Genomic DNA, 26,876 nt, shown 5'->3' with positions numbered 1-26,876 from the left:
CCAAAATGTATAAACAATTGGGACGAGAAATATCAACCAAGGAAAAAAAAAGGAACCAACAGAACACCCAAATTAAAAAAAAACCTGGAGAGTCATTTCCCAAAAAAATTCAGAGAGGCGAACCAAATTGCTGTCGGCCTTGCAAACCTTATTCTTGACTCTAGATTGGACGCCGAGATCTTTGACACTCCTCCAGTGCCATATCCCTGAAAATGCTTGCTGATAGTAGTGGGGTGATAAAAGAGAAGCTAGTAATATGTACACTATTGAATAGCAGCGAAGCGCGGATTAGTGTACGCTATTATGCTTGATATATGTAAGTATTCCAAAACACCATAAAAAATAGTGCTCCGTTTTCCCAGTTTAGCAGAAACAAGCTACTTCACACCTACGAAATTCAGTTCATCTTTTAGAAGAAAAAATTAAACAATTGCAAATTTGTCCAAGAAAAACAATTCTCCATGCAGTTCCAATGGAAGAAAACGGTGGTGGTAAATCATATGGAAACAGTTTGCAGGGAAGTTTTCAACGTAGTATCCTAGTAGGTATATATACATACACAAGAAGCAAATCAAAGGATCAAACCCTGAGCAGGGGCAGGCTTGGAAGAGTGATGTTCACTTGCTGCCGAACCAGCTTTTGGGGACTCAGAAAGGACTTGCGCATACTGATCTTCCACTTGTCGCTTTTGTTGCTCTTCTGCGCTAACTACTTTCTCTTTCGTCTTCTGTCCTACATCCTCAGCCGCCTTAGAAACCCTGTTGAAAGCACCTGTTACCCAGGAGGCACCAGTAAGTATATAGCGATTCTTCATCAAGGCAGAACCAGCAGTACTGACTTTTTGCTCTGCAGCTGCAAATGCCGATTTGGTCTTCTCTGAAACCTGGAACTTTTGGTCAACCTCTCGAACTCTACCACTTACAGCTGAAGCACCAGCAGTTATTTTCTCACTGAACCCAATTTTCTGATCAATAGATGCAACTTTTGCTGAGGCAGATGAGGTTAATTGGTGCTTCTCATCAAAATTCTTTGCTTTGTTGACAGCATCCTTCCCTAAGATAAAGCCCTTGGCCAGCATGCTTGAAACCACATCCTCTGCCTTCCTTAAAGCAGAATCAGCACCACCGGGAGCTTGACTTTCGTTTGGCTGCAAAATGACACAAAAGGTTGATACGGCAAGATTCCAGCAGCCTAATTACTGATATAATAAAAAATAGACAGTACCACATCAAGACTTACAGCTGATGCAAAGGCAGCAGGTGGAAGTTTGTAATCTGGATCTGGAGTTATTGTAACCGACAAATCAACTATAGTTGCTCCCTGACATGTGAAATTATGTTAAATTTAGTTATAAATTATTCTTCAACTTAATAAAATTCTTCTTTTATTAGAAATAAAAGTTTTAAATTGCATAGAAGGTTATGAACAATGTTATGATCTCAATATCCAAACAAAATGATACAAACACAATCATGAACATGTTTCATATCCCAACTAACAGGCTGCTACAAACTATAACTGTAGAGGTCAATATTTGAGATTCCAGACAGAAGACTGATAATAGATGGCAAAGCATGCAGCTGAAGATAAGATTACCCTTGGTAAATTTTGTCAAACCTGCCTGCCGCTTTTACGTTTGGTTTTGAAAGATGATTGAAATTACTCAATAACGCAACTAGTAAAATTATATTTCTATCTAAACGAGGGATAAGTCACTGTGCTCGACGGTGGTTGGTGAATACCTCAGTTGTGATAAACAATAAAAAAAAATCTATCTAGAAGAGGGGGGAAAAAGTTAAGCATCCAAAATTAAGCAACATAATAATCAATCCAATATGCATATCCCATAAGTGTCAGCAAGTAAATACTAAAGAATGCAACCCCAGTGAAAATTTATCATGTGGAACTCCATGATTCTCAAGTAGATTCCCCCCCCCCCCCCCCTTCCTTAAAAGGTTAACTCACTGACTGCATTATGATTCTAAAATGCTGAATAATTCAGCTAAATTTGTCTTCTTTGCGACAACAACAAATAAACTCTTGGACAGAAATTGCCAATAACAATTAATGAATAAAATATTTTTATTGTTCAATCAGGACAAATTGATTGGATGTTCAATATGCTTTATAATTAAAACAAATCAATTATTGTGCAAATATATATTAAATTACGATAAGCAGATTACCGATAGCAGTACTGCAGTCTCAGCTCCCTGTGCATCCTTGAAGGTAACATAAGCAATTTGGGACCGTTCATCATGACTGCATCAATATATAAATTTATAATTGGTACCAAACATTTTAGAAATGAAAGCAAACAAAAAAGCTAAACACAGCAACTGACCTCCGAAGCTCAACATATTCAATGTCACCAGAAAAAGAAAAGAACTCCTTAATGTCTCGATCAGTAGCTCCCAAGGAAACGTTACTGACCTTAACAGTCTTTATCTGAAAGAGATTAAAAAAGTAATAACATAAAAATATTAATGCTATGTTTTATCAAATAAATAAATAATAACGGTATAAAACCTTGGGCAAGTGCAACGATTTTCCAAAATATCACACTAGTTACTTCTTACTAAAGGTATTTCCCCTTATAAACTTGATTTGTATTTTAATGATCCCATGTCAGCAGAAAGACAATAGGCTAAGTGATTCTGAATTTCAAAAAAAAAAAAAAAATACTCAATAGTTTGAGAAATTAACAAATATAATTGAAAGAAATCACTGAATGACAGTAGAGGTTGAATATTCATATGTACATATGTTTTGCTAACAATGTTAAAATAAAGGTCAGCATCTGCAGAATATTTTTTATACTTATTATATATTATTCATTACAAGTTAGGAAGAAAAATATGGATTCCACATCTAATTCAGATGATCTTCCATTCAATTTTCTTGGACAAATCAACCAATTTTTATGAGAGGAAACACCAGTATTGCCTAACGCTATTCAAGCACAATTCAATACGGATCTCTATTCAGAAATCACTCAACCTGTGTTGCTTTCAGATGGTCACAAGCATCTCATATAGTTGTCAAAATTTAGATGTGGAGAACCAACCGGGGACTCTCCCATCATGCATTCACATAACTCAAGTGGCAATCCAAACAAAATGCAAAATATAAAACTCAAATTTCACAAGTTTACACTGAAAATGGAAAGAAACATCCATAGCGGTTTAAGACAGTTCTTAAGTCCATTGACTAAAAAGCTGTAAGCAAAGATACACTCGGAATGTTTTATTTGGTACAGAACTTTCGAGTATCAATAACGAAACGAGATTCAGAGCCTTAAAGACACGCTCTAGAACTACACCAAATCGTGTATCATAACAGTTACAAGTCCCTAACTCAGTAATTCAATATACCTACATACCTAAAACAACACATGCTAAGCAAACAAATCCTAATTAAGCAAAATACATTGACTAAACAATCAAATATTGCAAGGCATATGAAATATTCGCAGTATCCGTATCCGATTAACTAAGATCTTCAGATATCTCGCAACAAGAATAAAATTAGTAGAAAAACGAATGAGAACGAAATAGTAGACGTTGGGAGAATGCAACGAGAAGTCGAGAACTCACCGACGACATCGGAAATGATCCGGCAGAGATCTCCGGTGACGGAAAAAAGGAAAATGAGTTTGTTGTCGGCGGAGCAAAGTGCGTGTTGCTGGTGAAGTGCGAGGGGGTCAATGGAGGAGATAGGAGAAGTTGCAGTTGCAGAGAGAGAGAGATTTTAAGAGGGATTTAGAGAGCGCACGTGCGGAGGAAATGGGAGGCACGTGCGAGCGACGTGGGTCTGAAGTTTTTTGCACGAAACTGATGAAAGCCACTAATCCGCGTGAATGAACGACCAGTCCCGACACGGGGTTGGACCGTCGAGGACGGGTCAGAACCAAATACACGTTACTCATTATATAAATCATTTCTTAACCCCAAAGAATATGGACTTTGACAAAATAAGGAGTATTTTGCTTTTTTATTAATTAAATACATTTTAATTTTTTATTTTATTTTATATACTTAGTTGAGTTTAAAGAAACTACATTAGCATAAAGAATATGGCTAGAAGAAAAGTATTTCTTGTATATACGCACACAAGTAATTTTTCCTCCTCACTATAATATAATTTATTTAAATTTTAAATCACATTATCTAAACTTTAATTTATGCATTTTATAATATAATTTTAATAAAGTGTAAAAAATTCTGACGCGTGTGCCACTTTAATAAGTTAATAACTGAATCATTTAGTTTTAAATGTGTTATTTATGTTATAAAAATATGTGAATGCGTGTTATGGATTAATTGATAGTATACAACTCTTTAATGTTCTTAATGTATTAAATTAATCTCTTAAGTTTTAGATACTCATGATTTATTGATTTAGACTTTAGATGTAATTTACTTACGAGTAAAATCTCACTTCGATTTTTAATTATTTCATAAAGTTTTATTTCGTCTCTCATCAATTAAAAAATACACGGCTGCTATATATACAAGTTTTTTTGGCTTACAAGCTATACAAATTGATTCAAATCCAAGAAAAAAATACGCGCACCACTTTTTTAGAATCGAGCGTCCAACACACGCGCCTTAATTACCCTTCCACAATACGTTCACTCTTCCTCTTCTTCTTCAATCAAAACGCAAACCGTCAAGATTCAAGCAACATTACGATTCTGCAGAAACGTTCCAACTCCTCGCGAAGAGTAGACAAAATCAAGAAGAAAATATACAAATCTTCATCAAAAAATCACCAGAAAAAACGAAAAAATATTATTCAAGGTATTGTTTTACTGTTCTTCTAAGTTTTTTTTTTAGATTGTCTCTGTCATGTGTCTCATCCTTAACCAGCAAAACATTAAAAGATTTCAAGAAGAAATATACTGTCTCCCCATGTTTTAGGTGTATTTCTGTAATCCTTTGGAACCGTTTAGGTGTATTTCTGTAATCCTTTCTGTAATCGTTTGGGTGTATTTCTGTAATCGTTTGGGTGTATTTCTGAAGTTCCATTATCTTCAAAACGATTTCAAAGCTTGATTTCATAAACTATGAAAATCGAAAAAAAAAAAAAAAAAAAGAGAACGCACGAAGGAGATCCAACAAATTTGGCAAGAAACTCGAAAAAAGAAACGAAATCTTTTGAAAAATGGAAGTTATATATTTGCGCGTTAATTGATTTGAATTGATTTAAAAGTCTGTTAAAGAGGCACGTAATATAAGCAGCGCGTTTAGTGGGTTTCGTTCTCTTCAAACTTGTAAAGTTTATAATCGCAAAACACTTGTATGTAAAGATTTTCTCTAAAAAATAATATTATGGTACTTAATCACTATTTTTATTAAATTTTTTATTCTTTCTATTAATATTTTTGTCCATAATTAATTATGGATATTACTTAATATACTGTTAATTTAACTCGTGTCAAGTAATAATTTAAAGAAACAAAATATTTTTTGATAACTCAGTAAAATATTACATTTTGAAAAAGTTAAGAATGCTTTTTTTTTTCTTTTCATTGTTCAACTTTATTATTTTATTTTTGCTTCTCACAACAAAAAATAGACACCTCAAGATTTTGATCAAATTTATTGTTATCTAATAAAAAATTATCCAAATCATTTGAGCCAAAGACCACAGAGGAGTTTATAAGCAACAAATTCTTGTTTCGCGCTTCTAATTCTTTATGAGATTGCATACCATAGTTATAAGAACTGAATCGGTAATCAAATTGGTCAGATTATTAGTTTATTGGTTTAACTAATAAGTCATTAGTTGAACCGATAAAATCAATCATATATAAATAAAAAATATAAAATAGTCAAAAATCTTAAAAATTTTAAAATACACATCTTCACCAATATTTTAAAAATAATTAAGTCTCAAATTTTAAAGACAGCTAATACAAATATAGACATAAAATTAATTAGTACTACTATAATAGTATTTTAATTTAACACAATAAGAATACCAATTCATAATATCAGTAAATTTCAATACTAGTATCAAAACATATAACTTTAATCACAATACTAATATTAAAATAGATAAAGATTAATAAATTTTTAGTAAAGTTTATATTTCTATTAATAATGGTACATAATTAAAAATATCATTAATTCAAAAAATAGAGAATATAAAATCAAAATTAAATTAGATAATTATATAATTATTTAATTCAAAGATTTACTATATAATTAATGTTTGTCACATATAACAATGAGAAGCACGTTGACAGAGTGGCATTGAAGGTGGACTACACTTAAGAGGTTCCTTATTCAAACCTTACCTCTAACAATATGGAATTTTTCAAACTAACAAATGCTAACAGGTAGAAAAGTGGCATGCTCGAAGACTGTAGGATGCACTGGATCACAAGTGGAGATGCGGTGTTGTGGAGCACTATAGAGTCCACCGTTATCGAGCTGGTTGGACCGATTTTTATCGAATTTATTCGGTTCTCATCGGTTTATGCCAGTTTTCATCCTTAAATGGTCCAAAAAACGAACCGAGTCAATTTATCGTTTGAATCGACCGGTCTTGTTCAGTTTTTACAAAAATTAGTTTTTCGTCAGTTTTTACTGAATTTAACCGATTTTCTCCGGTTCATGTCAGTTTTCATCTTTAAACGGTCAAAAAACGAACCGAATCGGTTCACTGATTTTTCAGCCAAACCAACTGGTCCGATTCGATTTTTACAACTATGTTGCACACTCTTTGCCACAAAATACTCATTCCTATTGTCATCACATATCGTTTTTATAGTTGTACATTGAGTCCTCACCTTCTGAATGTTCAAAATCGGACAATCCTTCCTCCTCAACCCTCTCATTCTCTCTTTCCTCGTTGTCTTCCAACCTCAATTGCACACTAAAATTATTAAATTGATCCAATCCGCTACCCTTACCACACAATCCACCCTCCAATTTTATATTACTATTACTTACCATACTTATTAAATCGTCTCCCTCCAAATATGATAACACATCACTCTTTGTTCTCTTCACAACACCCAATTGATCCATTCTACTTTTCGATTTCGCACCACCATCACCAACCCACACTTCTCACTATCCTCAACCACAGCGTTACCATTATTATCACAATTCCCAATCCTATTATTACTAAATCCTAACAACTCCGACAAATCAAGCACAATCATAGCAAGCTCATTACTGCAATCTTTATATAATTCCAATCCATTAGAACCGTACCAGAAGTTCCGCCTTCAATCAACGTCGTAATTCATATCTGCCCTACCTCTTCCGCCGAGAGTGAAATTATCTAAACCGTTAGATAAATTAGCTTCGGAGAAATCATTGAAGAGAGGCAAAATGTAATATTTTTGTTGAGTGGTCAGGGGGGCGATTTGTCCTTTAAATTGTTACTTGACACGTGTTGAGTTAACGATACATCTAGGCAACATCCGTTAGTTATAGACAGAGACATTAACAGAGAAAGCAAAAGATCTGATGGAGAAATTAGTTAAGGGCTGTAATATCATTTTTCAATTGACAAGGGGTGAAATAGATGTTCGCGAAATGGTTAAGGGTCGGAGTGCGGTTTTACTCTTTACCTATTCAGGATAATATTTTGATATTGGTTGAATATGTTGACTACATCAAACAAAAGACAATATTGTGTTTTAAAGATACACATTTAAAGAGTATAACAATAAAAGAATTTACATTTGAGTAATTACCAAAATTAATCCCTAAAAATTTTAAAAGCAGACATTTTAGTCCCAATAAAATTAATATATAAATTAGTCTCCAATATTTTTTTTCGTCGAACATAACAGTCTCCGTTTTATTTTCTGGCGTAATTTACTAACGAAAGACAAAACAATCATTGACAAGGAGGACAAAATAGTTCCCAATAACTTTCTTCTTCCTCCTCTTCTCTGTCGTCATTATCGTCTTTTCAGCTCAGAAATCATTTAGACAAAAAATATTGGTCATCCCAGTAACTACTGCGACAAAAACTATGTCTCTTCCACCTACTGTCCTCCCGTTGCGGTTTCGCTAAGTGCTTCCTTGCTAGCTTCACCTCTTGTGGCACCTGCACCTGCAGCGCCCCTCTCCCCAGGATGCACCAACAACACATGTGGCTTCATACCAGACGACACCATCACCCGATCTGCCATCATTGGCGAGCTCGCGCGAAAACGTCGTATTCTTACAATTCACTAACGACTTCAACCTAAGCCAAAATGTCACCTTTTTGCACTTCCCCTTCTCATGCGCTCTCACTTTCCTCCTCAAATTGGATTGTCCTTCAAGTAAGAATTATATTAGTTGAAGAGACGGTGATAGCAACGGAAAAGAAGTGGAAGAAAAAAACTATCAGGGACTGTTTTGTCCTCCTTATCAGGGATTGTTTTGTCATTCAATAGCGAATCACGCTGAAAAATAGTTTGGAGACTATTATGTCCGATAAAAAAAAATTGAAAATTGATCTATGTATTATTTTTTTTACGATTAAAATGTCCACTTTTATTTTTTTTAGAAGCTGATTTAAATAGATCCTCTAGATTTTTTGATATATTTAAATTTCAATACATTTTAGTATTTTTAATACATTTTAGAATTTTTTTTATGATATTCTTAAAACGGATCTTTAAAGCATATTAATAAAATCTTAATTTAAGAAATATTTTTACAATGTTCTCAATAAAAGTAATACTTTTTGTTTTCATAAAAAAAATATTTCATTATAAATATTGACTAAAAATACGGTGTTAAATTAATTAATTGACTAAAAATATTAAACTACTAACTAACTTAATTAGTCAAATGATTAGTTTATTCGTTGGTTTAAGTAATTTTATTTTATACATGTAATAATTTATTAGCTAAAAATTCTTAAATAAAACTTACAATTATTCTTTAGTTTGTCAAATTAAAATATACTATAAATAATAAAAAAATTAAACTACTCATTCAAAATGATAAACTAAAATCAAATCATAAATCTCTAGTTTTTTTTTCTCCATTATAGTACTTTGATGTGCCAATACTTACGGTGTATCCAAGAGGTGCTAGGATTTTAAAATTCTTCCGTCCGGAGTGTTGATTCAATCATTTTCTCTCTTAAATTTCTCATTTTTACAATCTTTCTCCTCTCATATTCTACCATCATCATGTTTTTAAAACACATAGGATTGAGGTTGAAATAAAGACTATTCTTTTTCATTTCCCAACACCTTGTTGAGATTGATTTTCAAATTTCCGTATATAGTATATACCACGCACAAACGGCAACGGAATGGAGAAACATTCATGTGATCGGCCTTGGAATTCAGCTGCCCCTCAATTAATCCACATCCATATCACCATATGATCCAGTGGTGGATGTGTTAATAGTCATTCCCTCGTCTCTATGGCCATTATTATTTAACTTTAATCCAGATTTTGTTAATGAATTTAATTTAAACTTTATTTTATGTCTGTCGTATCTTGAGGAGCCACGTGTACTTGGGGTCCACGTGTCGGCAAGGCATCACAACGAAGAATCCATCTCCAATTAAGCATCATTCATCAACCATTCATACGTTTCGCTCCATAACAGGCACGCTTCCAATTTCTCTCTCTAAAAGTAAAGCAATCATCACATCACAAAATCTCTCTATCTCTCTTCTCTCTCTAAATCGGGTTCGGTGCTGCACTTTTAGATTCATAACATCCCTAATTCACCGAATTCCGATCGGTTTTCCGAGACCGGCAACAACTTTCCTCTTTCAATTTTCCAATTCTAAGGAAACTGTGTCTTCAATTTTCTCGAGAAGCTTATTTAGGGTTACGCAGGCACGCGCTCGCAATCCTCGAGAGACAGAGAGAGAGATTCAATAATATAGAATGAGCTTTCAAGACATCGAGGCCGGCCGGCCGTTCGCTTCCCGCCGAGGCCACATCAACGGCAAGCAAGACCCCACTCAGGCGGTGGCTGCCGGAATTTTCCAGATCAACACTGCGGTCTCCACCTTCCAGAGGCTCGTTAACACCCTAGGAACCCCCAAAGACACCCCCGAGCTCCGCGAGAAGCTGTGAGATCACGTTCCCCTCTTTCTCCCTCTTATGTGCCTTGACTGTTTTGGTGTGAATTTTTTGTGGTTGTGGTTTGTTTTTTGATTGGATTTGCTTTTTGCATGATATTTCTGAGATAACAATTGGATCGATGTTTCCGTTTCTTACGGCTTTATTGACGTTACAGGCACAAGACAAGGCTGCACATTGGACAATTGGTGAAGGACACTTCAGCGAAGCTTAAACAAGCTAGTGAAATTGATCACCAATCTAATATCAATGTAAGTTTTTACCTCAATTGCATGTGAAGATAAGGTTAATTCTTGTTATGATACCATGGAATTGTTATCATGAGTCTCTCCGGAAATTGTGCTTTTTATCTCCCAGATTGTTTTGGGGGATGGTTTCGCTGGGATTAGTTTTTGAGTGAATGTTTTTGCTGGAAATGTTTGGGATAGTTTTAGTTATAATTATATGTTAATGTATTGGTTGCTATGACCTTGAGTTCTTTTACATTGACCAAAATAAAATAAAAGAGGCATTTAATGTCTTTATTGTGTGTGTGTTTGCAGGCAAGCAAGAAGATAGCAGATGCTAAACTCGCGAAAGATTTTCAGGCAGTGTTGAAAGAATTTCAGAAGGCACAGCGTCTTGCGGCAGAGAGGGAAACAGCTTACACCCCATTTGTTCCACAAGCAGCTCCATCCAGGTGACTAATCAACCATGAGTGGAATCTAACAGTGGAAGACTGTGTTTATGTGTGTGGCGTAATGCTTATGTTGATACAATTTTATATATTGAACTCATTCTTAAAGAAGAATATGTTACTGTTGGTTATTAATTTTGCTTCTCTACTGGCTGTCATCTATGCACGTAACACTTAATATTTGGGCTTTTCTTTTTGCAGCTATACAGCTAATGAAGCAGATGCTAATTCTGGTAAGACGCCAGAACAGCGTGCCCTTCTTGTGGAATCCAGAAGGTAATTTTTGTATATTACATGAAACTAAAATACAATTGATAGTGAAAAGCACATTCGTTTTTTCTTTTTTTCTTCTGGTGCTGTGGAGGAATTTACATTATAAATGACAAGACTATGTGAATTTGATGAAAATCTGAAAACTTCAACATGAATTAATGTATATCAGATTACTTCTTAAATGTAACCTATTTGTCATCGGAAATTATGCTCTATAATCACGTTGATGCTAAAGTGCTTCTTTTTTCTTTATTATTTTCCTCTTCCTACACCCCGACCCCTCTCTCTGTGCGAAGAGTTGATGAACCACTGTCAGGGTTCTGCTACAAGTTGTAAACTTTGTTGAAAAACTTTTTGGTGATTTAGTGTTAATAGAAGGCTACCCCTTTCAAAATGAGTTAATATATGTTGTAAGAATTTAATTATTTCGAAATTCTAATCTGTAATTAATTGAAACACACTGCATTTCAGTGATCACATAATGAATGCCCAAGCTACCAAATGGAAGTACTAACTTGTTATAACATTTTTTATTTTAGGGTTGAAGGTATTAGCAAATTCTTTTAGGGACTAATATTGAATTCCAATTTTGTCATGGACCAAAATGTATTTTGACATTTTTAGATTTGACCTGATTCTATATTTAGTATCTCAGCTATTGCATTATCTTGCTGCAGGCAGGAGGTGGTGTTCTTAGATAATGAGATTGCCTTCAATGAGGCTATCATTGAAGAAAGAGAGCAAGGCATTCAAGAAATTCAGCAGCAAATTGGTGAAGTAAATGAAATTTTTAAAGACCTTGCTGTGCTTGTGCATGAACAAGGAGCTATGATTGGTAACTTTCACTTCTATTCTAATTGAATACGTCTCTGTCTTATCCCAAGGTTTTATTTGTCCAGAACTTCTCATGTGATCTGATGCTAAGAATTCATATTTTTTTAGATGATATTGGGTCCAACATTGAGCATTCCCATGCAGCAACTGCACAAGCAAGATCTCAACTTGCTAAAGCTTCAAAGACTCAAAGATCAAATTCTTCTTTGGTAATATATACTGCGTAATATTTGCTTTAAGATTTCACCTCTCACATGCGCAGTTTTAGATGTTGGATTTCCTCAATAAATGTAGATGTTATGAGCTTAGTCATTGAAAATCTTTACTTGAACTTTTATATGGTCGTGGAGTTCATAGTATATAATTTTAGTGATGACAGATCTTGGCTTTTACAGTTATGTCATTATACATGGGCTTTGGTTGCATGGTTGGTTTAGTTTGCATAATGTACTAATTTCTGCTGTCCATAATACTTACCTCCCCCCCCCCCTCTTCTCTCCCCCCTCCCCTCCCTCTTTTTTTCCCCCCTATAAACCTTCATGCATATTAGTTAATCTCATGCTTTGTTTTGATCTTTCTTTTACAGACATGCTTGCTTTTGGTGATATTTGGAATTGTGCTTCTAATTGTCATCGTTGTTCTGGCTGCTTAGTCAAAGATTATCAGTTCTGTTAACGATCAATGATATCAACTGAGCCATTGAAGTGCAGCTAGGATCTTCCATGCTGATGATCTCTCTCAGGTGATTTTCCCCTGATCTTGTCAATGACTGGGATTTCTCTCCTCTGGTTTCAGTGCATAATTTGACATAAGTGCATCGTGATTTTGTCCTTGGGGTTTGTGTTGTTGCTTGTGTTGATTTTAATGGTTTTATGGATGCATCACAACGTACTTCTTGTCTATTTTCTCTTTTTGTTTCCTTAATAAAAGAAATATTAATTCTTTTGGGTTTTCCTTTACTGCACTTATTGCTAACATTTTAGCAATACCTTAATTCAGTGTAACCTTATATATTGATGTTCTTTTTACGAGTTTGGAGCTTAGATTTCTTGTGCTTGGTTTGACTGCTGTATATAAGGAAAATGGATGTATTCCAGAGAGTTTAATTGATAACTGGTGTTTATTTCTCATTAATCTTGATACTTTTGTGCAGTGTTAACTGTTAAGGCAAGAAAGAAGTCATGGGGAATTGCCATTTGTACTTTTAGGCTGCGTTTGGAAGAGAGACAGAGATTGGGAGATAGAGACCGAGAGACAGAGACTTAATTAAGTCTTTGTATTGTGTTTGGTGTAAGATGTACATGATTGAGTTATGTCTCAGTATCATGTTTAGTTCAAAATAAAAACAGAGATTAAAATAAATGGAATGACTAAATTACCCTATTATTTAAAATGAAAAAACACAAAGAAAACCCTAACTCAACATTTCAGAGATCCGTTTCTCATTTGTCAATTCCAGATCTTCTCCATCGGAGAACCCATTTCGCCGGCGCCACTCCCCTTCTCGGAGTCGAGTTCGCCTCCGACGAGGAAGCCTTGCCACCATATCTCCATTTTTCCAAATATGATTTTCTCCTTGTCTCTCTCGTTCTCTGTCGCTGTGTATCACTGTCGCCCTCTGTCCGTCTCTCTCCATCTCTCTCTCTCTTGCTGTCTATCACTACTATTATTATCCTTGATGTCTTCTCATCCCTCCTGTTTTTCGTTATTATTTTTCCTGTTTTCGTATGGTGTTTTTTTCAATTTGTTTCTTCTGCTGGTTGTAGGTGATAGAAGGGAATCTGTTGATGCTTTTGAATATTGAGATTGAGTAAAGGTAGAATCTTGTGAAAAGATCTGTCCTCTTTATTTTCCAGTGTTCTTTTGTTTCAGAGATCAGTTATGTATTGTGGCATACTGAGAATTTGTCTTGCTTCTTTGAAGAACAAGTGATTTGCGTGTGTGGTATTTCATTTTTTCTCATGTTTTAGATTTTCAATAGATCAAAGATATAAATTGTCTGGATAAAGTTAATCAAAGTGTTTTCTGTTTCCATTTATTTTTCATAGTGAGAATAATTGCAAAGGCAGTAGAAATTGGTAACTCATACAATTTTTTCAACTTCATATGTTTGGTTTGAATGAAGATTTGAATGGATTGCTAGTATTTAGAACAGGTTTGTGTTGAATGCTAATATACATAACAGATTTGAATAATGAAGTGTGTGTTAGGACTAGTTGAATGGAATGCTAGTATACAGAACATATTTGGATTAGAAAGAAGTTGACTTTTATATCACAATTTTGGTATAACTGGGAATGAGTTATTCTTCTTTTTCTTTAGTTGTTTATTTGCAATTTAAGCTGTAATATAAAAGGTTATGTTTCATTCTTCGATGGGTAAATAGCAATGAGATCTAGTATTTATAATTTTTCAACATTATGTGATATATGCCTATGTTGTATAGGTCATATTTTGCATGGGTACAGTTTTCTGATTCCCCATATATGTAATACTTGAGTTTTTTATGTGGGTGCATTGTGGGGGGTAACTGTAATAACTGGTACAACAGAAAATAGGATAAAGAACGAAAACCGAGCTTGATGGGCTGAAACAGAGACGGAATCAGTGTGATATCAACCCCTTCCTAGTTATGCAATTATACTGAAACGCAGGAAATTCGAACAGACATAGTGTGATAGTATTAGAGAGACTACCCATTCCTAATATTTCCTATCCTCTCTTCTATGTCTAATTCTAGCCAATCTCATTCTCATCATTCACTATATAATAGACTTTAAACTGAATTGAATTGGGAAATGAGTGTGTTTTTGTTACTGAAAATTCTTATCAATATCTTTGGTTCTATTCTTCATTGATTTTATTCTGAAATGCTGTGTATTATGACCAGATGAACTTTTTGGTCATAGGGACCATAGTTTACAATATTATAGGAATTGACATTTAATTCATTGCTAAAATTGGTTTCCAACATTGATGGAGTTATATCCAATATTCAGAATAGATTTGAATTAGAGTTTGTTGTGCACTACCACATATTGGCTGTTACTTTTGGCAAAACATGTTCTTTGGGTTAGCATATCATAAATCATGAGTTCAAATAAATCTATTTTTTTTTCTTTTCTGAATTGTGTTTTGTCAACTCTATCAGGTACAATAGTTTATTTAACAATGACAGCTAGAAGTAGAAGATCTACAAATGTTTCCTATGGCAGCGGCAATTCTAATGTAACGAGCGAACGTTTTTGGGATTGTGGTTTGAGAGCTCTGTTACAAGTCTCAAATAGTGTTGCCAACCCAGGTAGAGAGTATTGTGCAGGTCCTGTGAGACAATCTGGATGGTTTAGATGGGCAGGCCCTTCGGACCAAGGTCAAAGTATCCAACATTTTGAAAGATGTTGAAAGAGGTGCTGAAGATTGCTCTAGTGATGTTAGTTCTAAGTTGAAGCTCAATGAACGGGTTGAAAAACTAGAGTGAAATTCTATTATTAAATAAAGTATATTTTTTTGTCTCCTAAAACTTTTGAAAAATTTCAAAAATATTTTTAATGTTCAAATAGAGGTAATGTTCAAATTGATTTTTAGATTTCTCCATGTGAATCAAATTGGTTTTTAACTTTAGTAAATGACTAAATTGATCTTCGAAATTAAATTTCGTAACTTTTTGTTCCTTTTTATTTCAAGTATCGTTAATATATATTTTTAAGTGTTAACTTGACATATGTGACATGAACACCACAAATTTATGTTTAAAATGGTGTTCCAATTTGGTGATTTAGGCTCATTTCAATAAAGAAGAAGAAGAAAGCTTGTTATTGTGAAATTCTACTTGTATTCTACTTATATTAACTTATTATGTTTACTTTGAGGCGTCAATATAATAGCTTAGTAATTAGCACAATGAGCATAGCTTAGGTACGAACGGAAAAATGTAGCGTTGAAGCTGTGAAGAAATTGGTGTTCGATGGAAACAATAAAGGAAGTAATTAAGAAGATGCTCACAGAAATAAAATTTTGAAAACACTGGTTGGTCTTTTCGTTCAATAAGTCATCGTGTAAGAATTCCATGCCAATAATCAAATTACTAATAATAAAATCCATGCCAATAATTCAATCGAGATAAGTAAATGTCTATGATAAGAAGCACTCCTATTTTATACAACTACTTCCTTTAATTTGAAAAAAAAAAAAGAAACAATATACAATAAAGAAAATGAAGAGAGGAAGAAAGAAACAAGTAGAGCTGGTAAAAAAAATGAATGGTGTTGGGTGTGGCATTGTATTTGTATTGTAGAGACAGAGCAAGTTTTAGCAGAGACAGAACCATGTCTTAAGCTTGTTGGTACCTTAAACTATTTGATGTTGGAAGTTGAAATAAAAATAAAATACAAGAGCTGTTAGTTAAATGCGAAATTTGTTTACTAAAAAAATATTTTTTGATTATTCATTTATTTGTATTGTATTCTTAAATCTTTAATCATTTGCATATATCAAAATTATTTTATCGAAAAGCCTTTTGGGATTTTACCCACAAAAAGAATTGTTTAACAAAGAGTAAAATTAGATGAAAAAATAAATATTTTTATTAAATTTATAAAAAAAATATGCATTACTCATGATTCATGAATCATTAAAAAAATACAATCGTCCATAACAAATTAAACTTTCCTAACCAGTCGAAAAACCGGTCACCCTAACCCTCACGGCCTCACCTCTGTTTTGTCTTCTGCCTCTTCTCGTGCTTTCTTATTCCGTTCGCCTTCGCCCTGAGCCACCGTCGCCGTGCTCGGCTTGGCCGTCTGCCTCTGCGTATTCTGGTCAATCTGGTGAGGAGTTTTTATTTCTTTCGCTTATTTTAATTTTTTTTTTTAAATTAGTTGAAGTGTTTACAGTTAGTTGATAAGTAGTTGATTGGTGTTGGTAAAGATGTAGAAGAAGAATCAGAAAGCTTGGGAGGGAAGAATATATTTTTGGTATAAGAATGAAGGAACCATGACTGCAGAACAAAGGAAGTGAAAAAAGATTTCTTTTTGCTGTGAGTCATTTTAAAAACTTTGTTGTGCGGCTCTTTTTGGTCAGAAGAGAGGGTTTTCTCTGTGGGTGAAAGGTTATAGGTCTATGGCAGAATAGTGGTACATGAAAAATGATTGAAAATTGAAAAATGAGAGGAGAGTAAGAAAAATAGAGGAATAAAAATACAAATTTGATGATGTTAATTTAGTGTGTTAGGTATTGTGATGTGATAGCCTTTTCTTTTTTCTGCTTGCCACTTTTCTCTTGAGATGAAAAATGGAAGATGTAATTAATTTAGTTCATAATTAGTTGGTAATTAGTGAAAATATATAATTTTTTATATTTGTTTAATTGTGAGTAGGTGATCCGGTGACTAGTAGTCTGACTGATAACTATGTTCCTAGCTGTAGAAGGAGAGGCTCGCGTGAAGTTCGAGTCTTTTCGCTTCTGAGCAAGCACGAAAGAAATCACTAATCACGTTTGAGAAGAAGCCAACATTTTGCCTCTTGCAGTGGTTCTTGAAACAAGGATGTCATCACCGGCTCATTCATCTGTGTCAACCACCGCGGTTGTTGGTGGAGGCGGCGGCGGAGGTGGCAGTAGCAGCAATGCCGCACTTTCCATTGACGATTTCCATTTCCCCTTTGACCCCATTTCAACGCACGAACAGAAGGACGATGCCATGATAGGTTTTTTTCTCTTTTCCTCTCTAATTTTTGTCTTATGTCTTATCAGGTTACTTTTATTTACTGTGTTTGCAATTAATCTGTTATGATCTTCATGAAAAACTTGAAACTTTGTAATCACTAAGTCTCTGTCTGGTCATTAGATTCTATCATTATTTGATTTGCACACGTGTCAGTTAAGAGCGATTATAGCCCTGAAGAGAATCTCAGTTAGCTAAGTTTAAGTTTAGTACTGCAGTTACTTTCTATGAAGAAAGATGAGTTAATTGTTTGATTTTTGTGCTGCCACTTTGTGGGGTTTTTAAGGTTTGAACTCAAATGACATGTAGCCTTATAAATTGCGGTAACCCATGTTGCATTCACTCTATATCATAGCCTAGTAATAGATCATAATGCAGTTAGGCTTCTTGTTTTTCCATGTTGCAGTGTTGAAGAAGGATCTCATGGCTGCTCTTGACAAGGAGGTTAAAGCCTTGGATGAAGACAACTGGAAGTTTGAAGGACCACGTTCCCGGATCCACCTCGTATCACATCGAGGTAGGTATTTCAAATCAATCTATCCTTGCTAAAATGCCTAGTCTACCTCATAATGTTTTAGGAAATCATTGTGAATTTTGTTTAGTACAATGATTAGAATTCGGGTACCTGAATTATAATTGACACTACCTGTATTAGTTGATGCTCATACCATAATTCTCATGTTCCTAAAAGTAACTTGATGAAATCCAAACTTGGTTGAAAAAATTGATGAAGATATCAGTATTTATGATAATCAATATCAATGTGTTGTCTGACTACCCTAAATCAAATTCGTAATTCATTAACTCTGGGGATAGTTTTTTTTGAATAACACTCCTAATTTTAGCTTTATGGTTCTATGCATGGCATAGTCATTCATTATTCTATGAATGTATGAACATTGAACCATCATAACTTAACTCAGTACCTTTGGCTCTTGGAAAGAGTAACTTTGTGGTTGCAAGGCTTAGGCGATACGTCTGGTTTGGTTAAACCAAGATATCTTAGCATTGGTGTTTCACTTTTCCCATTAAAGAAACTATAAATTTTTTTAAGGATGACTTTCTACCTGTTATGTGGTATGTAGTTAACATTCATTTTTTCAAAATTCCATAACTTTAGTTCTCATGGCTGCGATAACATTTTCACCCGTCTTTCCGCTGTGAATTTCTTAAATTATGTTGATCTCAAGTTGAGCATACCACGCACTTTGTTAGCCTCACATCATGATTTGTCTTGTTTAACATGGATTTTCTTCTCCTGTCTTAGATAGTATAATGAACATTTCCCTTATCTACGGCCTGAGTCACTGACACTCTGTTCCTGCTGTAGGCAACTATCGATGTCAACCCACAGAAGCTTCAAAGAATTGGAGTTTGACTCAACCAAAATAGTTGGATATCAGCACTGCGCCTCTGTTTTTGAGATCAAGTGATTATGTTGGTGATCTGCAGATATTATGCAAGTGACTTTTTTTTGCCTCTTGGTTTTTTCTTGGATAGAACACAGCTGCTATGCCACAACTTCTGGTAGTATATAGTCTTGAGGAGCTCATCACAAACAAGATTCTTTTCATGCAAGATTTTGTTACAATTTCCCTCTATCGCACCCTTGCTCTATTTGGACGTCAATGTTTGTCAGTGCACATCATTTTATATTTAATGCCTTGTATTTATTGTTACAAACAATTAGAGAGAAGGGAAAGCTGCATGGTGTATAATACTGTAAGTGGGTTAAATGTTGTGCCTTATGCTGGCCTTGTAATTTGGTAATGGGATGATTTTGATGCTAATGTTAATGTTAGTGTTATATGAATCCAGTATTGGTTGCTCCCATGTGGTAGTTTTTCTAGTAGTTAGAGAATGTTGTATCATACTTTCAAGTTTGGTAATGTTGCTCCCTAGTTTTGGAGGATCAGTATTCAATGGTTATTGACAATTTGGCTGTTCCAACACTTGTATTTTAGTGTTTGAAAAAAAAAACGGGCTAAGCTGACATGTCAGAATGGGAAAGAAGATTATTAATCGTGGCACTCTCCTCTATTAACACACACACTTGCATTCTCACCATTGCCGATTTACTATCGCTGTAGGTTCAACACTTTTGTTGGCTATTCCTGACTTATCAATTTATTTTAAATGATAGTCTCACTATTTCAACATTAATTAAGAATGTTAATCTAAAAAAAGAAAGAAAAATCAGGGTTTCAAAGTGATGATTATATATTACAAATCATGGTGTCCTTGTAGTAGTAATGTCTTGAATTAATATTATTAATTTGAAGAAGGCTTGTTCAAACAGTTTTATATTTGTTTAACCTGAACAGAAATAAAAATTTGCTGATACCTCTTTCTTTATCTATGTATAATAAGATGATGATTATTATATACTTGCTAAAGATGTAACACCTAGCTTTCAATCAATTTATTTTAAAAATTGTCACCTGAATTAAACTTTAAACTCACAAATTTCATTTTACAGTGATGTTTATGTTCAGACTTGAAGAAATAAAACTGAATTCCCTATGAATATGGAACAGATATTTTTCCAGTATGCCATGTTCACCAACCAGTGTATTTCCAAAACCATAAACACAAAAGCCGAGTACTATGTTCACATCTCACCTATCTTATAATTAAGAATAAAACTAAAAAAGATCAGATGACTCTAAAACCAAAACTCTGCTAAATCATTCACCCCTGAAGAACAACATAATCACCAAGCCTTTTTCTACTGAAATTGCAGCACCCTGTATTCACAAAAGGGTGTTGAAGAAGCTCCTTCACTGTTGCCCTCTTCCTCCAATCCTTCTCAAGACACCTCAGTACAAAGCTCTTGAACTCCGGCGACGCCGTCTCTGGCATCTCCACCTTTTCCCCAAAGCAAATGGCACACATCAGTGTTGCCCAGTCCGGTCTCTGCTCCGCCCCGATCAACGGAAAATGCCCCAGAAAGCACTCCAAAACCACCACCCCCATCGACCAAACATCGCCGGCAAAACCATCCTCACCACCACCTCCTCTCCAACTCTCAGGATCAATCCTTTCAGGACTCATGTATGCACACGTGCCTGCATTGCCATAGTGATGAAGATCATAATCACCACCACCACCATTACTCTCTTTCTCTTCCACCACCACGTGGCTCACCCCAAAATCCGCTATCTTCACCTCACCCTTCTCATTCACGAGCAAGTTCGAGGGCTTAATGTCTCTGTGCACAACGTGCATGGCATGCAAATAGTTAAGCCCTTCCAACACGCGCTTCGCAACATCAGAGATCACATCCTCCGACAGTGTACGATGATGTTTCAAGATATCATACAACGACCCTCCACCCATGTACTCCATAACAAAGCTTACACCATTATCACTGCAAGAACCGTTGTCGAAAACCGCATGGCACTTCACTACGTACGGCGAATCCATCTTCTTCAGAATCTCGGCCTCCACGTGGTTAGGGCTGCCATCAATGCCGATTATCGAGTTGGAGCGTATCACTTTCAATGCGTAGAAGCAATGACTCTTCTTGTGTCGAACCTTGTACACTATGCCATCGTTTCCATGGCCAAGAACCGCAAGCTTCTCGAGGTCTGAGAGGTTAACTACGACCGAGGAGGAGGATGAAGAAGATCCTGATAACGATACTGATGCATGTGGAAGTGGTGACGACGACGACGATGACGACGACGACGACGATAACGAAGGAGGGTTTCTTTGCGGCAAAGAGAGCCTTAGAGCTTGTTGGTGCCTCCTTTCTCTGATAACCAATGTCATTTACTTTTGCACTTGATGACAAATTAAAGCCTAAAAGGGTAAAAGTAATTATAATTAATTAATTAAAAAGCTTAAACACATGCTAATCTGTCATCATTATCATCATAAGTGTGATTTGCAAAAACTAAACGTGGAAGAATTTTGGTGAGAGAAGAGACACGTGAATGAGTGTAAGTGTGATGAGGGCGAAAACAATGGAGAAGTGAGGGTTTTCTGGTGATCTTCAGGGCTTATCAGTGGCTGTGATAATCTCTGCTTTCTTTAATTTTCTCAAGATTTATATGTGCTTTATTTTTGTTTTTTTTTTTTTTAATTATATAATCTTTTTTCTGGAATTTATTAAGATTAAGATAATGATACTTTCCAATTTTAGGTGAAGCTTCAGAGTTCATGGTTCTCGTTAAACATGTGCATCTATCCTTATAGGTTGTTATAATTTGGATTCAATCCCTTTTGATTTGAATTTTAAATAAAATTAATTCAATTTGATGGAAAATTTTTGTTGTGATTTAGATTGATTTGTTTGGTGGAATAAAGTCAAAATTTAATTTTTAAAGATTAAAAGATTAAACTTACTTATAATATTGTAAAATAATGAATAGATAAAAATAAAAGAAGAATATTTATAAAATATTATCTAATTTATAATTTATTTTTATATCTTTTTGTGAAAAATTAGATTTTAAACATTATCATTAGTTTATTTCGTTGTGGTAGGGACCAGAGTCAAAAGTTTTAAAATTTTCAAAAACATCAAGAAAGAAAAAAATATATATATAAAAAATCAAACTAAAATCAACATTCACTATGTTACATTATTGTTAGTTAACTAGATATTTCATTTGAGTTTGAAGTTATACAATACTTTCGTATTTTATAAAACATCAAAACTAATTTTTAATATGTATTTTATATTTAAAATATATTTTATAGAAATGACTATTTTAATTGATTTTTTTACGTGCGTATAATATAATTGATAAAATATTAACCTGATTTTGGAATAAGTTAATCATATTATATATATAAAATTAAACATTAAATTAGTTATTTGTATAATATTAAAATTGTGAAAACTCCGGTGCAGTCGACTTCACGTGAAGTTGATAAGTGAGAGCCGTTCGATAAAAATTTAGTCAAATCAGTCAAATTATCTAACAATTCTCAATTATCAACTTCATGTAAAGAGAGCTGTATTTGAGTTTTCACCAATTAAAATATATATTAAAAATAAATTAAATAATACATATGTTTATATATAAATACATACTAATTAATTTTTTATAAAAATTATTTATTTTATTAAACTTTCTCAATCCAATATACTAATAACTAATTTTTTTTATACATAACCTTCTTTATTTAATATTAGGTTTATAAAACAAAACTATCTTTTTTTTTTATGGAATCTACCCGAATACATTATTTGGATAGATTTTATTTCCGTAATCTAATCAACTGATTCAAGTAATCTAACAAAAACATCATTAATAAATTAAATTTGCATATCATATTTCATTTTTTAAAATCGAATCCAAAACGAACCATCTAAAACCCGTTATAACAGTATTATTTTATCTTTGTTGATTTTTTGTGCAAAGATTCTTAAACAAAAAATGGATTCAATGAATATGTACAGGAAAAAATATATTTGTATATAAACAAGGCTTCAAATTTAATTAAGGAAAAAAAACCTTTTACGAAAAACATGTTAAATATATAATTATCAATTTATTTTAATAGTTTAAATTTTTAGAAGTGTTAATTCATAATATTCACTCACACCCCCTAATTTTTGTTTATGTTACATTATTTTGGTTCTAAAGGTTTAAACTCTACAGAAAAAATAAAAAATAATAATTAAACCATGCTGGAATTTTTTTTAGTATTATTGTTCTTATTGTAAAATTATTGATAGTAGAACTATGGCACTAATTTTTCTAGATATGAAAAAAAAAAATTTGGTGTAACACTTAATTATTATATTTTATGGTATTTTTTAAAATTATGGTAGTGACGTCCCCACAATACACCTCCATTTAATACGCAGCGGCGTATTGTCTCGCTCCCAAAATTTTAAAAACCACCATAAAACATATTAATTAAATACTATATTTAAAATGATGGGAGCGAAACAATACATCCTTTTATCAATAGACGGACGTATTATCTCACCTCCATAATAAAAAAAAAAAAGAATAAATGACTATTTGTACCCATGAAAAATAAAAACGCTGATATATTTATTCACATTAGATCGAAACTAAACTTGTACCCATGCAAGATACCCTCTATGTGACAAAAGTACACTGTCTTTGGAGGGTTGGAGTGCTACGTAGGATACTTTTGTCACACGAAAGACATCTTGCATGGTACAAGTTTAGTTTTGATTTAGTATGGGTGTCAATGTTTTCATCTTTTATGCATACAAATCATCATTTATTCAAAAGAAAAAAAATATAAAATAAACGAGCCATGCATCATGTTTGTATTGTTAAATTTTTTGAAATATGTTTGCGTGTTATAGAATAAAGAATTCATAGAAAATATATCACCTTGATATGCATTGAGCTCAGTAAGACAAATCTTTCTTCTTTCAGCGCAGCAACTACGAAAGACGCGTTATTTATCTAATGGATTTTGGAATGCACTATGGATGAGCAACCTGGAAATAATAACATAAAAATATGAGGAAAATAGAACAAGAGTGAGGAATATAAATTTCTTGGGGATATAGAAGATTAGCAGGAGTGAGGAATTCACCAAAATAAAATCTTAGAAAAAATTGATTGTTATGTACTCAGATGAATGCAGAGAAGATGCACATATATATAATAATAAATGTGCAAATCTGAAATAAATTATGAGAGTTATGCCAATTAATTTTTACCCTTTTCCTTTTTCTTGATTGCCTTATTTGATTAGGATTTTTTTAATGAAAGACTAAGTTTTTGATTCTTAAGCCGACTTTGTTACCTTTTCTTGAAAAAATGTAGTAGCATATTTGGTTCGGAAATACAATAGAAAAAATATTTGGTTAAAAAATAGTCCATTATTTATGATTTTATTAAATAAAAATAGGAAATTACCAAACAAAAAAATCATCATATCCATGATACTTGGAAATTTTCAAACAAAAAATAAAATCAAATTCATAATCTTTATTTTCTATCTCCCCACTTAAATGAAAGAAAAAAAAGTCTTTATTATTTTTTTTTAAATAAACTTTAAAAAAATACGTCCAATAGATTTAAATAAAAAAAAAAATATACAAAAGATGAAAATACTTCAAAAAGATAGTATGAACTCATCCTAAAAATAGAATGAACAATTTGGGTCCCTAAAAATATTTTTTGATTGAATGACTCTTATCACTCTTATAATTCACTTAAAAAATTATAAAAATATAATATAATAATATAAAAACATGATGTAATTAAAACTCTAATTTCTCTCTTAATTCTAATTTTAAGAATTTCTATTCTATTATTTCTACTCTCTATCTAATTCTATTTTTTAATACAGTATTGTATAAAAAAATATACACACAAAAATTAAAATTTTTCATTCTTAAATTTTGATAATTTTATATCAAGTATTTTTTTTGTTATTTTATTTCTAGTGAATGATTAAAAATAAAAATAAAATGTAAAAAGGTCTATAGAACTCATTTTTGTTGACTTTTTTCTATATATTTCCTAAATAATTATTCAAATATTTTTAAAAAAATTTAATCAAATGCATATTATTTGCCACCCATAAATATAATTACGATATGTATACAAAAAAAAATCAACTATATATTATAAATAACATATTTATTTATACACAAATATATAATAATTAATTTTTAATATATAAATAATATTTTTATAAAAAAATATTTTTTTGTTCTCTTGACAAATTTAGACCATTTTAAAGAATTTTTATTATATAAAAACCCTAGAAGACTCCCACTTTGAGGGCTATCGCGCCAGCCTTGGCAGCAGATAGAATAAATAATATTTTGTAAAAGAATTCTTTTTTTCTTATTCTTTGCTTTCATTTTCTTCCACTTTATGGACTTCTACTTCTTGTTTTTCTGGTTTTTTCTATTGTAGACCGTTATCAAATCTGAATAAGATGTAGATTAAAAAATAAAAGAAACTCGTATTTTTTTTTAGTATTTTTTTTTTCCTAAAGTTAAAAATGAATCCAAAATTTTTAGATAAAGAGAGAGGCTATGTCATTTGTTCGTTGGCAATTTCTCCAGTTTTACTTTTTAAGATTTTTAGTAATTGAATATTATTTTTTTTATCAGATTATAGTTTAATATATAGAATATTTATCTTTTTGTTATCGATGTAAACCTAATATTTGTATGATACTTATCATTGACATTTGACTTCTCTATAAAAGAAAAATATTTTTTCCGTTGGTATTCGTTTGTTTGTCTAGTATCCAATAATATTGTTTCGACAAAAAAATGTATTTCATTATATTCATGAAAAAAATTATTCAACACTTACAAATAATAAAAAAAAATTAGATGTAACTCTAAAAAACAAATTAGATATGTTCTATATTGAACTGATAGTATCCAATAATATTGTTTTGACAAAAAAGTATTTCATTCATAAAAAAAATTATTTGACACTTACAAATAATAAAAAAAAAATTAGATGTAACTCTAAAAAACAAATTAGACATGTTCTATATTGAACGGAAAATTGAGATGTTTAAAATTCAATTACAATAAATCTTAGCTTATAAAACAATTTTTTTGTTTATAGATCTACGCATAAAATACTACAGTGAAATATTCTTTTTTTCCCCATAAAATTAAATTCTTTTTAATATGAAAATATTTTTACAAACTAAAGACTGTCTCTAAGTATCTCTCTCCCATATTCGAGAGATCTAAACATGAACCAACAAACTAGAACCATCCATAACATGAGAAAAACAAAAGAATATAATATAATATAATTGGTACTCCTAGCTAGATCAAGTTATTTTTAATAGGAATGGGTCGGCTTAAGTCAAAGTTTAAAAAAAATCTAAATCTAATTTGAGCTAACACAATTACATTTTGGTTAGTTTGAGTACTTTTTTTTTTGTTTAAATTGGAACCAACTTGATCTGATGAGACTCTAAGTTTAAGATAATAAATAAAATATTTATTGGTAATAAAATAGATATATAACAGATAATTAACATTAATATTAAGAATAAATGTGATTATTATCTCTCTCCTCATTTTTTTTATTATTACTGTTTTCTAAGTTTAGATTTAATGAGTATATCTTTAGTAATAGTTGTTGATGGTCTCATTTATTTGACAATCGAAGGCTTCTTGTAAATTTGAAGTTGAAACACATTGACCAACAAAATGTTGTGATGAGCTGTCTTGACAATTGAAGAATGATTAAGGACATGAGATGTGAATTTTGTAAGTAGGTTAAAAATAATACACCATAAAAAATAAAGGATTTAGTTACGAAGAAAACTGTGGCTAAAGGCAGAAACAACTGGCGATGACACATTAGTT

At 32.5% G+C, this 26,876-nt stretch overlaps 4 protein-coding genes across 11 annotated transcripts; 2 read left to right on the top strand and 2 right to left on the bottom strand.

Annotated features, from left to right (window-relative positions):
- Positions 1–407: 407 nt before the first annotated feature.
- LOC107642345 (binding partner of ACD11 1) lies at positions 408–3,905 on the bottom strand. The gene is made up of 5 exons (XM_016345670.3): positions 3,597–3,905; positions 2,345–2,448; positions 2,187–2,262; positions 1,240–1,320; positions 408–1,147 (listed from the first exon to the last, which is right to left on the bottom strand). Exons 1-5 carry the CDS (start codon positions 3,603–3,605, stop codon positions 572–574), a joined length of 846 nt encoding a protein of 281 aa, XP_016201156.1. The 5' UTR covers positions 3,606–3,905; the 3' UTR covers positions 408–571.
- Positions 3,906–9,093: 5,188 nt separating this feature from the next.
- On the top strand, positions 9,094–15,373 carry ATSYP24 (syntaxin). 4 transcript variants are annotated; one of them, XM_088486331.1, is made up of 10 exons: positions 9,283–10,060; positions 10,228–10,321; positions 10,613–10,749; positions 10,948–11,022; positions 11,697–11,854; positions 11,962–12,062; positions 12,440–12,595; positions 13,007–13,143; positions 13,620–13,669; positions 15,005–15,373. In XM_088486331.1, the coding sequence occupies exons 1-7, from the start codon at positions 9,873–9,875 to the stop codon at positions 12,503–12,505; spliced, it is 819 nt and encodes a 272-aa protein (XP_088342457.1). In that variant the 5' UTR covers positions 9,283–9,872; the 3' UTR covers positions 12,506–12,595; positions 13,007–13,143; positions 13,620–13,669; positions 15,005–15,373. The 4 variants fall into 4 exon arrangements, with proteins under 4 accessions (XP_016201152.1, XP_088342457.1, XP_016201154.1 ...); XM_016345666.3 differs by lacking the exon at positions 13,007–13,143 and having other exon boundaries at positions 9,094–10,060; XM_016345668.3 differs by lacking the exons at positions 13,007–13,143; positions 13,620–13,669.
- Positions 15,374–16,482: 1,109 nt separating this feature from the next.
- Positions 16,483–19,405, top strand: SAMBA (valine-tRNA ligase). 5 transcript variants are annotated; one of them, XM_088489086.1, is made up of 5 exons: positions 16,487–16,679; positions 16,780–16,888; positions 17,271–17,555; positions 17,979–18,089; positions 18,903–19,405. In XM_088489086.1, exons 3-5 carry the CDS (start codon positions 17,396–17,398, stop codon positions 18,962–18,964), a joined length of 333 nt encoding a protein of 110 aa, XP_088345212.1. In that variant the 5' UTR covers positions 16,487–16,679; positions 16,780–16,888; positions 17,271–17,395; the 3' UTR covers positions 18,965–19,405. The 5 variants fall into 5 exon arrangements, with proteins under 5 accessions (XP_016201146.1, XP_016201148.1, XP_088345212.1 ...); XM_088489085.1 differs by having other exon boundaries at positions 17,228–17,555; XM_016345660.3 differs by lacking the exon at positions 16,780–16,888 and having other exon boundaries at positions 16,483–16,679; positions 17,228–17,555.
- An 858-nt stretch (positions 19,406–20,263) lies between these two features.
- MKK10 (MAP kinase kinase 10) lies at positions 20,264–21,346 on the bottom strand. The gene has a single exon (XM_021103449.2). The coding sequence runs from the start codon at positions 21,344–21,346 to the stop codon at positions 20,264–20,266; it is 1,083 nt and encodes a 360-aa protein (XP_020959108.1).
- Between the last annotated feature and the right edge of the window lie 5,530 nt (positions 21,347–26,876).

The sequence above is a fragment of the Arachis ipaensis genome, chromosome B5 (assembly GCF_059453495.1).
Source record: "Arachis ipaensis isolate K30076 ecotype BB chromosome B5, ASM5945349v1, whole genome shotgun sequence".
NCBI lineage: Eukaryota > Viridiplantae > Streptophyta > Magnoliopsida > Fabales > Fabaceae > Arachis > Arachis ipaensis.
This window is presented reverse-complemented; position numbering and strand designations above follow the sequence as displayed.